The sequence below is a fragment of the Herpailurus yagouaroundi genome, unplaced genomic scaffold (genome assembly GCF_014898765.1).
Source record: "Herpailurus yagouaroundi ecotype Mexico unplaced genomic scaffold, PumYag 163, whole genome shotgun sequence".
In the NCBI taxonomy this organism is placed as follows: Eukaryota; Metazoa; Chordata; class Mammalia; order Carnivora; family Felidae; genus Herpailurus; species Herpailurus yagouaroundi.
Genome location: NW_024412404.1, coordinates 26,973,619 through 26,986,499, shown reverse-complemented (window position 1 = coordinate 26,986,499; position 12,881 = coordinate 26,973,619). Strand labels below are relative to the sequence as shown.

The 12,881-nt window shown below is 48.8% G+C and overlaps 1 protein-coding gene across 6 annotated transcripts in view; it reads left to right on the top strand.

The window, feature by feature from the left end:
* Positions 1-12,881, top strand: part of ARHGAP22 (Rho GTPase activating protein 22) — a 180,591-nt gene that overhangs the window by 59,154 nt on the left and 108,556 nt on the right. For all 6 annotated transcript variants that reach the window (XM_040485689.1, XM_040485692.1, XM_040485690.1 and 3 more), the window contains one exon: positions 913-1,112. In XM_040485689.1, the coding sequence (XP_040341623.1) occupies positions 913-1,112 (200 nt within the window). The remainder of the gene's footprint in view (positions 1-912; positions 1,113-12,881) is intronic.

The window sequence follows — 12,881 nt, the reverse complement described above, 5'->3', positions numbered from 1 at the left end:
ATGGATGGAAGGATGGAAGGAAAGAAGGATGGATGGATGGATGGATGGAAGGAAAGAAGGATGGATGGATGGAAGAAGGATGGATGAATGGATGGAAGGATGGATGGATGGAAGAAAGAAGGAAGGATGGATTGAAGGATGGAAGGAAAGAAGGATGGATGGATGGATGGAAGAAGGATGGATGAACGGATGGAAGGATGGTTGGATGAAAGAAGGTAGGAAGGAAAGATGGATGGATGGAAGGATGGAAGGAAGGAAGGGTGGAAGGAAGGAGATGGATGGATGGATGGATGGATGGATGGATGGAAGGAAGGATATTGATGGATGGATGGATGGATGGATGGAAGAAGGAAGGAAGGAAGGATGGATGGAAAAAGTAGGAAGGAAGGATGGAAGGAAAGATATGGATGGAAGGATGGAAGGAAAGATATGGATGGAAGAATGGATGGATGGATGGATGGATGGAAGGATGGATGGGTGGAAGGATGGATGGATGGAAGAAGGAAGGAAGGATGGAAGGAAGGAAGGAAGGAAAGATGGATTCGTGGCTAGATGGATGCATACATGCATGCATGCATTAGCGAGTAAATGGATGTGTGGATGCATGCATGGACACATGGATGGATGACCAAACCTGGGGAAATGAAGACCCTAAGGGCCTAGAGACAGCAGAAACTAACTAAGCAGGCATGCTGTGCACCCATCCCAAGTGGATAACCTTAGGTGGCTGCTGCTGAGGTGTTGCAGTCCATGGCCCTTTGGTGCCCAGGGGGAATATGCCAAGCACGCTCATGCCCTGCTGGCCTAGGCTCCTATGCCCTGGTCACAGGGGAGTGGGGATGCCAGGGTGGGGCAAGGACTGACAACAGGCGTGCATCCCTCGTACTCATCGCGTGTGTTCTTGGCTTCCAGCCCGCTCCAAAAGCCTGGTGATGGGGGAGCAGAGCCGGAGCCCTGGGCGGCCGCCATGCCCCCACAGGCTGGGCCCCATACTGAAGGAGGGCTGGCTGAAGAAGCAGAGGAGCATCATGAAGAACTGGCAGCCGCGCTGGTTCGTGCTGCGTGGGGATCAGCTTTTCTACTACAAGGACAAAGATGAGACCAAGCCCCAGGTGAGAAGCACGTGTCTTGTGTCCTGGGGCATCACGGCAGGGTCCGAGGGAGGGCTAACTAGGCCCAGGAGAGGGGAGAAGGCAGAGACCCTCCTGTCAGGACCTCCACTCCTCCAGCCCCTAAGCCACTGACCTCACTCACGGTGACACTTAGCCAGGATTTCCAAAGTGATTGTTATTCCCAGCCCCCATGTTCCTGGTATCACAGCTTGTTTTACTGAAGCACGGCCACAGCTTCAACAAGGCAAAGGTCTCCGTATAATGTAGATAGAGAGCCTCTCTGCACAACTTAAGGAAAACAAACCTTCCCTGCATTCCTTTCAGCCTCTTGGTAACACTCCTGTTACTTCCGCTCTCCCAGGACATGGGCACCCAAGACGAATCTAACCCTAAACTGAAATCCGGCTCACTGTGGAACCCCTGTGTCCAATGCCTCTGCCTCTCAGTGGCTCCTCCTGTTCTCCACCAGTACTGCACGATCCACCTGATCCAAGGTCAGGTGGGTGGGAGTCTGTGCACATCTCAGCAGTTCCCACCGTGTGGAGATGGGGTCTGGGTGGGGGCGTGCAGAGAGGGTGCTCAGTGATGGGCAAGGTGGGAGGAGGGACCCAGGCACAGTACGGGATCACATGGACATCACCGTGAGATGACCTTCCCACCCCTCTTTCAGTTCTTCTGAGTCTCTCAAGGAGGAAGCATCTGTTGGGTGCAGGCATATGTTTAGCCATCTCCAGGGCTTGGGATCCTCCCTTAAAAAATGGGGACAGGGACAGGGACAGGAAGGAGCTGGCCTCATCTCAGAGCCTTCAGTGGCAACAGTGCATACGTTCTGTCTTCACTGTAGTATTCTAATGGTTAACTTCTGTTTGTGGAAAGTAGTACTGGGTTCCGTTCATGACAGTGATACCACGTTTTCCCCTCTAAAATACATCTAAGTTAAAATTGAAAAGTGTTTCACAGCAATGTGAATGTACTTAGTGCTCCTGAACTGTACACGTAGAAATGGTTAAAACGTTGGGGTACCTGGGTGGCTCAGTCGGTTTAGTGTCTGACTTGGCTCAGGTCATGGTCTCGCAGCTTGTGACTTTGAGCCCCGCATCGGGCTCTGTGCTGACAGCTGAGAGCTGTGTCTGTGTCTCTCTCTCTCCCTCTGCCCCTTTGGATTCTGTGTCTTTGGATTCTGTGTCTCCCTCTCTCTCTGCCCCTCCCCCCACTCGCACTCTGTCTCTCTCTCTCTCTCAGAAATAAACATTAAAATTTCTTTAAAAAGAAAGAAATAAATAAAAATGGTTACAGTGCTAAGTTACATGTTATGCATACTTTACCAGAATAAAAAAATAACTACTAAGACTAAAAAACTTTTCCATAAATGCCAGCACCGAGGAGTGGTAGGGAAGACACAAATCATGAAGGAGGTTCTGAACTACGGCTTAAGAAACCCTCATCTTGTCCAGACTCCTTGGTTTCATAAGGAAGGAACACAGCTCCCAGAGACGTTGACTGGAACAAACAGAAACTTTGGAGTCAGGCAGATCTGAATTTGATCTGCATTAGATCTAGCACACTAGCTTTATGACTTGGGATAAGTCACTTACTTTTTTTTGCTTTTGGTTTTTCTCACTGCTAAATGGAGACATTATTCCCTATGCCACAGAAATGCACTAAGGATCAGCTCATAGCCCATACACATATCTGATGGCAAATTCTAGCACATGGCCTATCTGATGCTTCCTCAGCCCTGCCCTTGTCTTGCTCCCCACCTCCCCAGCCCTACCACTGAGCCCACTTCCAAGATTGGGCAACACACTTCCAGCTTGCCCACCACCATTTGCCTTTTGGCCTTTACTCTTTGTGTTCAAGACCAGCCTTGGCCCTTCAACGATGGCTTTTCTGGCGGACCCGTCAGTGACTCTTACGTGTGACCATCAGGTCACTCTGGTGACTGTGAAAAATTCCAGGGTTCCTAGCATCTTAGGACCCTGTTTGTGGCCCCTCCTGTCATCCCCTCCTGGCCCAGCCCATGGCACTGTCTCCTGGGAGAACTGCATGTTGATGCTGGGCAAGCCCAGGGGACAAAAGGAACACACTCAGGTGGCCCCGGGCCATGCATGGACCCCTGCCACGGGCTTCCCCACCACTCCTCCTCCCATCTCCCATCAGCTCCAGCTCCATGAGGAAGCTGTGTCTCCCGGATTTCCTGAACTGGACACTCCCCTCCCTCCCCTTTCATCTTTTCCAGACTTCAGTGGCTTGTAGTAGAAACAACTAATAAGATGGTGGTGTCCGCGTCCTCAGCCACCAGCCTGGAGGAGCCTGGGGCCCCATCCAAACTAAACCAGGGCATTCACTGCCGGAGAGCCTTTGGATCTCTAAAAGGAGACAGTGTCTCCCAACAGATGCCAGTGTCATGCCCAGGGCCCCTGTTCTGGCCCCTGGCCGACACTCTCAAATCCTCACGGGACACTGTTTCGTCCCATAATTCCTTCCCCCATGAAGCCTGATGGTAGCCCTGTTACACAGGTCCCCAGTCTCCAGGAGACTGTTGGTTAAATTTGACTCACTTAGCTTATACAGTATGATCTCAAACCTGCACGCCTGCTGGCAAAATAGCCCACACATTTCCACTTAATTGCATGAACTACATGTAATGGACTAATTCCCAATATCTGGTTCCTGGAAAAATGTGCCCTGCTCACTGTTTACAGTGACAGAAGGGCCCAGGCAGTAAGCACCCTCCTGACAGACAGCCTGTCATCTGTCCAGCAGATGTAATTGTCCAGAGGAGGGAAGTCCAGCTACCCTTGATGCTGCCCAGAGCACATAACACGTGATGAGGATAACTCTCGGCCCACGCTCTTGTTCTCTGTCAGAGCCCCATCACTTCCCTTCTCCCCTTCTCACTAGCGGGAGGGTCAGCGGAGAACATAAGAGCTAGAGATGGGGAAAGTCAAGATGGAGGAAAGGGGCCGTATGGACTCACACGGGAAGATAAGGCCAAAGTGCTTTAAGACAGAACCTGGAAGTGTACCCCTGTCCCTACCGCTTTTCCCAGCACATGCCCCTGACGGCTTCTCCAGCAGACAGACCTTGCGGTTACTAATAGAAGATTCCAGGTTTTTGCGTCTTAGCGGTCTTAGCTTCCGCTGGAAGTGTTTCTTGAGCCATGAAACCTCCTACCACGTTCTTTGTTGAGCAGCCTGGTCCGTTTCCACCGTTCGAGGACTCGGTCTAGTGATCTGACACCCAAGTCCTTCACTTGTGGGTCTCTTGGTTTTGAATAGAAAAGGAACAGGACAGAAATGGCAAGTATAACTTCCAAAACATGCGATGGGGAAAATGTAACAAATTCAATGTGATCAGCTCAACACATGGGTGGAAAATGGCGGAAAGGAAGAAAGACAAGAGGGAAAGGTAAATAGAACACAAAAAATAAGCGACTAGGATGGCAAGGGTTAGGAACAAAGTGTCATCATCACAAATGTCAGATTCGTCGGTCTCTTAAATGACAGAAAGTGGAAGACTGGCTTTAAAAAAGAGCAAAAACCAACAAGGTTGCAAAACAAAATGATGGAGACAAGATAAGCCAGCAAAGGCGATCAGAAAGAGAGCAGATTTAGCAACATCAAAATCAAATATAATAGAATGCAAGGTGATGGGATCAAAGAGAAATATTTCATAATAATATAAATAACATACCGAGAAAATAGAGCACCTGCAAACTTTTATGACTCTTAATGACTCTTAATGACACAGCTTTGAAGGATACATAAACAAAGAAAACCAATGCTCATTGTTCTCCAATTTGTTTCAAAAAGTGAAATTACAGGGACACATTCATTGACTGTAGGACAAAAGAAAGACTTTTAAATTAGCAAAACGATACTGAGTGGGGGCGTGTATGCAAGAGAGAGAGAGAAGTTCTATACATGTGGAAATAAAACACCCACTTCATAATACTTCCTAAAGTAATAAGGAAATCAAAAGGTAAATCAAACTTCTAGTTAAGGATGACTAGATTTAAAAACCCCGCAACTCCAGTATAGAGCCCTGACTGGCGCTTTTGAAGGTGTGAACACACCTGGGTGGAAGGGAGGGGGGAGACAGCCCCCCACAGCATCCCGGATGCTAGAAGACAGATGGGCGAGACGTGGCTGATTCAGCAGACCCAGGAGAGCTAAAGTCTGAGCCCGCACTAGGACAGCACGACGATCTGTCTGGTTTGCAAAGCAGCGCCCCCTCACTTCCCACCAAAGATTCAGGAATTGGCAAGGCCAGATATCTCTGGAAATGAGGCCAAAAAAGGAGCTGAAAACAGGAGAACCGGTGGAAGGTCAGCGTAGAAAGCAACTAGGTCGCAGATCTCCTGAGCAACCTCACAGAAAGCCTGACTGCCTTCCGTCTCTGTAACAATGGAGTTGGTTCTCTGGGAGGGCTGGGAGCAGGGCACTCCAGGCTGAAGACTCTGGCCTGCTGGAGCACGAGACGGGGATTGATGGGCTCCAGTTACTTAGCACCACCCCCCACCACCCCCAGTCTCCATCCCACATGTGGCTCCCAGGCCCCAGCAGTCAAGAATAGCCCTCAGGAAGGAAATGAAGAACTTTCACTGAAGAATCTGACAGGCCGAGAAAAAAAAAAGTATATATATATGTGTGTCTATATATATACACACACACACACACACACAAATACACACACACACACACACACACACACACACACGCACACACACATATATACCGACAGCAGCGCTTCCCCAAGGGAAGCAGCCCTGGCCCATCTCTCTCTGTTGGCCTGTCATGTAGACAGTTCCTCATGGCCCCTCATACAGCTTCTGGTCACTATTTACAGAACCAGTCGTAAGCAGGGATGAAAAGGTTTGGGTCACTACCTATTTAAGGAAAGAATCTCATGTGAAGGACAGACACATGCACAGGAAAAGGAAGGGAGGAAGGAAGGCAGGAAGGAAAAGAAAGAAAGAAAGAAAGAAAGAAAGAGAAAGAAAAGTGGAAAGAAGGAAGGAAGGGAAAGAAAGAAAGAAGAAAGAAAGAAAAAAGAAAAGAAGAAAGAGAAAGAAAAAAGAAAGGTGGAAGGAAAGGAGGGAGGGAGGAAAAAAAGAGAGGGAACAAAAACCATGCAGGGGGGAAATTTTATATAAAACTATGCACGACTTCCTCAGAGACAGACCACTAAAATGGACAGAGAACAGACCAGTTCCCAGAATCCAGAAATAAAATATCAGAAACGAAACCCCAAGGGAATAGTTGAAGGGAAACCATGACACAATCTTCCAGAAAGAAGAGAGGAACGATCCAGAGGAAAAAAGGAGAGGTAGCCCAGTGTCTGAATGGGAGGAGTTCTAGAAAGAGGAGAGACAAGAATCCTTAGATGCTTCCTCGAAATTAGATCTCTGGCAGGGGAGCATAAGCCCTGAGTGCCGACTGCCATAACCAGCCTTGCCGTGCAGGTGCAGGAAGGTGCAGGAAGGTGCAGGAAGATGCAGGAGGTGCCCATCTAGGGGCAGGGACATGAAAAAAGCAAAATCTCAACCTTCCATGCTGGGAATTGCATAGATAATACCTAGAATTTTAATTCGAGACATAGTAATGTAAGCATACTATTTTCAAATGAACATAAGAAATGAAAGAGAAAAGCCCCGGCAGAAAGAGCTGGAAACAGTGACGGAGATTCGGACAACGTGGAAGAGGAAGGAATTGCTGCCTTATGCCAAGCGTTGTGGGACTGTTTGATTCATCTGTGTTGTGATACAACCTTAACTAAAAAAGTGGGTGAAATAAACTGAAATAATTTAGCTGGGGAGTCCTCGGAATACAAGCTGTGGGAAGGGCACGAGAGTGAGGTGGTGACCAAAACACTCAGGATTTATCTATTCTTTTCGTGTCTTACAGTGAGACGATACCTGTTGAAATCCATATTTTACAATGTTTTTAATTAAAACAAGAAAAGAAGGGGTGCCTGGGTGGCGCAGTCGGTTAAGCGTCCGACTTCAGCCAGGTCACGATCTCGCGGTCCGTGAGTTCGAGCCCCGCGTCAGGCTCTGGGCTGATGGCTCAGAGCCTGGAGCCTGTTTCCAATTCTGTGTCTCCCTCTCTCTCTGCCCCTCCCCCGTTCATGCTCTGTCTCTCTCTGTCCCAAAAATAAATAAACGTTGAAAAAAAAAAACTTTTTAAAACAAGAAAAGAAAAACTAAAACCAGAAAAGGAGTGTGACAGGGATGCAGCCCTAGAGAGTTCTTTCTTCTTTAGGTAACCAGAAGGGGGATCAGCTGAGGGTTTGAAGGTTGTCCTTCAGCTGAGGGTTGTCCGCTTCTGGACAGAGTCACCAAGCCCAGCCAGCCTCTGCAGAGCTGACCTGACACATTGGGGGTGCTCAGAAAATGCATTTAAAGTGAACTCGGGTGGGGGTGGGGGTTTCTGGCAGCTCACGTTCAAGAAGGAGCACAGAGTCTCTAAAGTCCAAGTGCGAGGCTCATCGCATTGGTGGGAACGCAAACTGTGGACGGGATACCAGAAGCTGGATGTGGAGGGGCTTGGTTGCCACGTCTGGGAGCCTGTGTCCTCATTCTGTCAACAGTGTTGACGGGCTCTGAAGGTTTGGGGGCTCAGATTTGGCCCTCAGAGCTCTGAGAGGGAAATCTTCCAGCACCAGGACAGGCAGGGGATGGGAGGGGGCCAGGCTGGAGGCAGAATGACCATTCAGATGGGGCTCTTGTCCTGACATCAGGTGTGTCTAGAAAACCTGCCCTGCGCAGGAGCAAGGGGGTGGGGGCCTTGGGAGCCGCAGGGGAGAAAGCGTGGCAGGTGACAGCTGCAGCCTGGGGTGACAGAGTCTCAAATCTACGCCCCAGGTTGACTGATGCACCACGGGCATTAGCGGAGGTGATTTAACAATCACCTGGAGAAGGGGCTGGCTTTGCTTTTGTTTTTTCCAGGGGGATAAGCGATGGGAAGCTTGGCCTTGGGAGAGGAGATTGATTTAAAGTTTGATTTAATTTCGAGTAAAAGCTTGGAATTGGGAGGAGGAAAGACAAGATGGATGGGAAAACAGATGCCCTTCTAGGAGCAAACATTAACACTGGACAGTCAGGAGCCAGAAATCTTAAAGAAAGAGGAAACCTCTGGGGAGGAGAGAGAGGCCATCTGACCCTAGAGCTTGAAGGTCGCAGGGAATGTGCCAGCGTGCAGCCAGTCAGCCCTAGCCTCCGCCTTGTGCGTCAGGGGGAAAACGGTGCTGTCCTGAGACGGTTCCTCGGGTCCTTGCCCCTGGAGAAGTTGCCTGGGTTCCTCGGATGAGGGAAGTGGGGGGCTGGCATCAGGCCTAGGCTAGTGGGTACACTACCATAGCGTCTGAAGGCCGACAGATGTGCAGCAGGACCACTAGGAAGCAGCTCTTTGCTGTGCCGCTTAATGTCAGCCTGCAGAGAACCTCTCAACTTCGCCTGTGTGACACTCTACCCAGCATCCCCCCCTTATCTCAGCCCTGTCTGGGGGCCACAATCAAGATGCTGTCAGGCCGGTCAGAGCCCAGCCCGTGCTCACAGCAAGGCAGAGAGCGGCCCATGCGTCAGACGCTGCTTCACGTCTAGACCTTGTGAATCCGGCTCAGCTGGAGTTGATTTAGCACACGCTGACTGAGCATCCTTCGTAGGTTGTGAGCTGTTGCTCAAACCAGCCCAAGAGGATGATGATGATGATGATGATGACGACGACTGCTGCTGTTGTTGATATTGCTGCTGCTTTTTTATAACACTTCCTGAGTTTAATGTCTGTTCCCCGTTCTAGACTGTAAACTTCATTCAGACGGGGCCACGGTTTATTTTACTTATCCTTTCTCTTTTCCCACCACCTAGCACCGCACTGAGTACATACCTGATTCTTGGTAATATTTGACGCTTACGTGAATAATTGAATGAATGGATGGATGAATGAAGAAACAAATTGAATGAATAAGTGAATTCTGACCCAGCCTTGTGTTGGATCCTTGATTGTTTTTGTAAAATGCCCGGTGGCTGGCAAGGAGGTAACTGGACTGCGTTCCCTTATTAGAATGTAAGCTCATCAAGGTCGGGATTTTGTCTGTTTTGTTCATATCTGTGTCCTCAGTGTCCTGAGCAGTGCCCGACACAGAGTAGAAGCTCTGTAAACACTTGTTGAATAAACGTTCATGATTTCCTTTGAGGCTTGGAGCAAGCTTACAGGGGCAGATCTAAGTCATTTCTGTTGTATGCATGGAGAACGTGATGCTCAGAAAGATAAAATGGAAGTTTATGTGCTATAATTTTCTATATTTAGACTCAGAGAACCTGGGTTCAAATTCCATTTTTGCCCCCTATGAGCTGCAGATGTGGGGAGGTCTTTGAAGCTCCCACCTTTGGTGCAGTGTTCTGGGGTCCTGGTTGTGCTGAGGACCAGACAATGGGAATGGGGGGGGGGTGTCAGTGCTGCCCAAACTCTCAGAGACAAGATACGTACAATCCTTCAAATGGGATCTAAAATAGAAGAGCACCAAGAAGCACTAAGAAGCCTTCTAAAATGAAACGTGAGGGGGGCCTGGGTGGCTTAGTCGCTTAAGCTTCCGACTTTGGCTCAGGTCATGATCTCAAGGTTCGTGAGTTCAAGCCCCGCGTCGGGCTCTGTGCTGATGGATCGGAGCCTGGAGCCTGCTTCGGATTCTGTGTCTCCCTCTCTCTCTCTCTCTGTCCCTCCCCCACTTGCTCTCTCTCTCTCAAATATAAACAAACATTAAAAATTAATTAATTAAATTAAATGGGAAAAGCAGGTGACAGATCCAGAAAGTGAGGATCGTCCAAACCCACAGGTTTCCCTGAGAGCAGCCTTGCATGTGGTCCACGCTGCCTTTTTCAATAAAGAGTCCACGCCAGTGGGTGTCAGGACTGCCATGGACACCCGCTGTCTGGACCTCAGCAAGCCGTTTTACAGAATCCCACATGATAGAGAAGGACAGACTTTTGTTGTCTGGCTTCCATGCTTACCAGCTAGTAACCAAAAAAGGGGATTCCCCGCTCTGAGCCACCATTCCCCTGTGTGGGGTGAGAATCACCACCGACCACAAGGGCTGCTGTGACAGTGAGATTCAACATGTAGGCAACACCTTAGAGGTGGTCTTCTCCCCTGGGTGGGACTGGAGCCAGTGAAGGCTTAGTAAGTCACCCAGCTCAGTGAAGCAAGACGAGTCCAGTGGTGTGCATCATGACCCTGATCTTGGCTCTGCCTTACTTCCTGGGTTTGAATCTAGCTAACAGCAAACACTTCTATGCATTACGAACCAGGCATGGCTGTAAGTGCTTCGCATGTATTAACTTGCTTTAATGTTCATACCAACTGTAGGAGGTATGTGATAGGCTGGTGTCCGAGGACGGCCACCGCCCGTTCCTGCCTTCCCCTGAGGGCACACTGCTCCTCCCCACAGGAATTGGAATCGATTTCCCCTCCTCTGTTCCTGATGAGACAGGAGTGGTGCTGGGCGAGTTCCAGGTTCGGCTTTTGAGACTCTAGGCAGTTTCTGCTTTTGCTCTCACTCTTCTATCTGGGCCATGTGGTTTCTCTCCTGCACATGTTTCCTCATCATTCTGTGGCCCACTCAGCTATCCTCACAGCATGGCAGTGGCTTCCCAGAGCAAAACCAAAGATGCATTTAGTGAACCTGCAGAGCTGGGAGGCACAGCAAAGGCAGAAAACAGCATAGAGATTAAAATGACTTTGACAGGCTGGTTTCATGGGAAATTGTTAAGATAAAATATAAAGTCCTCCCTTTGGTTCAAAAACAATCACTTGATTTCACAGAATAGAGAAACCTAGATTAAGAATAGGTTGAATGAGGCAGAGGTAAGAGTTTTAATTAGCTTAAAAGCTCAGTACAGACTCACAGTGAGATATAGTTGCCAGAACATCTGGGGACTGCAGATCTGTTATTGAGATGCACAGAAATTAGAAAAAGGGACGGGAAAACCCATTAAGCTCTGCCGTGGTCACACCAGGTCACAACTGTCACATGATAGCCCCTCGAGGCACCACACTTTCAGTGCAGCAGGACAGCCGGGATGGCGAGGGGTCTGAACTCCTGCCCACATGAGGGACAGACTGAATAAATCATCCAGAGAAGACAGATCCTGGGAAGGGCACCCGTTCGGTCACTGTACCTCATGTGAACAAGACTACCTCTATTCTGTGGACCTCCAGAAGCTGTAGCCAGGACAAGTGGAATTGCACAAAGGCCGCCATGTCCCCCTGTATGTGAAGAATCCTCTGTTCAGTGGAGCGGTCTTCTGGTCAGGGCTGAGCTCCAGTCCCTGGTGCTGTGCAAGCCGAGGCCAGACCGCCACTTGGCTTCAAAGAGAGTTGGTCATTGAATGGGAAGTTGGCCAGAGAAGATCTCTGAGTACCCTTTCAACCCTCAAAGCCAAAACGCCAGCGGAGCCCCTTCAAGGCAAAGAGGAATAGAGGCACAGTAACTAGAGTCAGCCAAACCATGGAAGTTTGCAGAAGTTCCTTTCTGGGTGAATAGAACACAAGCCTGAAGAAGCAGGTAAGCTCTGGGGGTCTGGCCAGACCAGGAGAGCTTCCCAGAGTTCCTGCCATTGGCACCACCTTCGGTCTTGGACAGCTATTCGGTAAAAAAGCTCCAACCATTGCACCTGGCAAAGGTCTGCATGGAGGCACGGTTGGTGGCAAGAAGGCTAATAGATACAGACCTTGATGCCAGGGGACCTTTGCAGCTGGTGTCTCCACCTGGTCCTGTTTAGCTTACTCGTAAACTTGCCCCTGACTTCCTTAGAACTTTTGGAGAGCCTGGCTTCTCTTCCTCCTTCCTCCTTTCCACCTGCAAATCTCTGTCCACAAAAGGGCAAGCAACTAATTACTTCCCTAGCTGCTACCATGGATCTTGCCACAGTGAATTCTAGCCAATCTAGCTGCACTGAGAAGGAACACAGGAGCATGACGGAAAGGTACCGAATACAGCAAAAGCCCCACTCGCTGCCTCAGGATAACTCAAGAGCTAGCGAGCAGGTGCCCTCCACAGGGGGTCAGAAGTTGCCGTGAGCTAACTGGGGACTGATAGTAACATTACCATTAGTGCAGCAAAGAAAAATTAGACAATAAATGTTTTCTTGTTTAAACTGTCCTTGGGGTGGGGGGTGGGGGCTGCCTGGGTGGCTCGGTCGGTTAAGCGTTCGACTCTTGATCTCAGCTCAGGTGTTGATCTCAGGGTTGTGCGTTCAGGCCCCACGCTGGGCACCGCATTGGTCTCCACATTGGGCTCCACATTGGGCTTTGTGCTGGGTGTGAAGGCTACTTAAAAAAAAAGATGTCCTTGGAGACAACTTCAAATGCTTCTTTTGTAAAGAATTACTCTTTGGAGTCTTCTAGAAAGAGAAAGCCATCATTTATTTAGGTTCGAATACCAGATATCAAATATCAAATATCAGGCTTTCTTTTTAAAGGAAGCTTTATATTTTTGAAGCTATTTGAGAAATATAACTCCCCACTATTAAACAGATAAAAATGAAAATTCTAGTCAGTTACTTTAAATCAAACAGAAACATACTTAGTAAATTCAAATCGGTAACAGCAGCCAACTCATTTTTAAACAATTTTTAGACAATATTTAGTTAAAACCGTTTTTTCCTGCGTTTGGCATGTCAAGGAAAAAAATATAAGATTGAAGGAATCATCCACAAATAATGTGTTTTAAAGCTTATCTTATACAATACAGCAGTGGTTTTGAAAG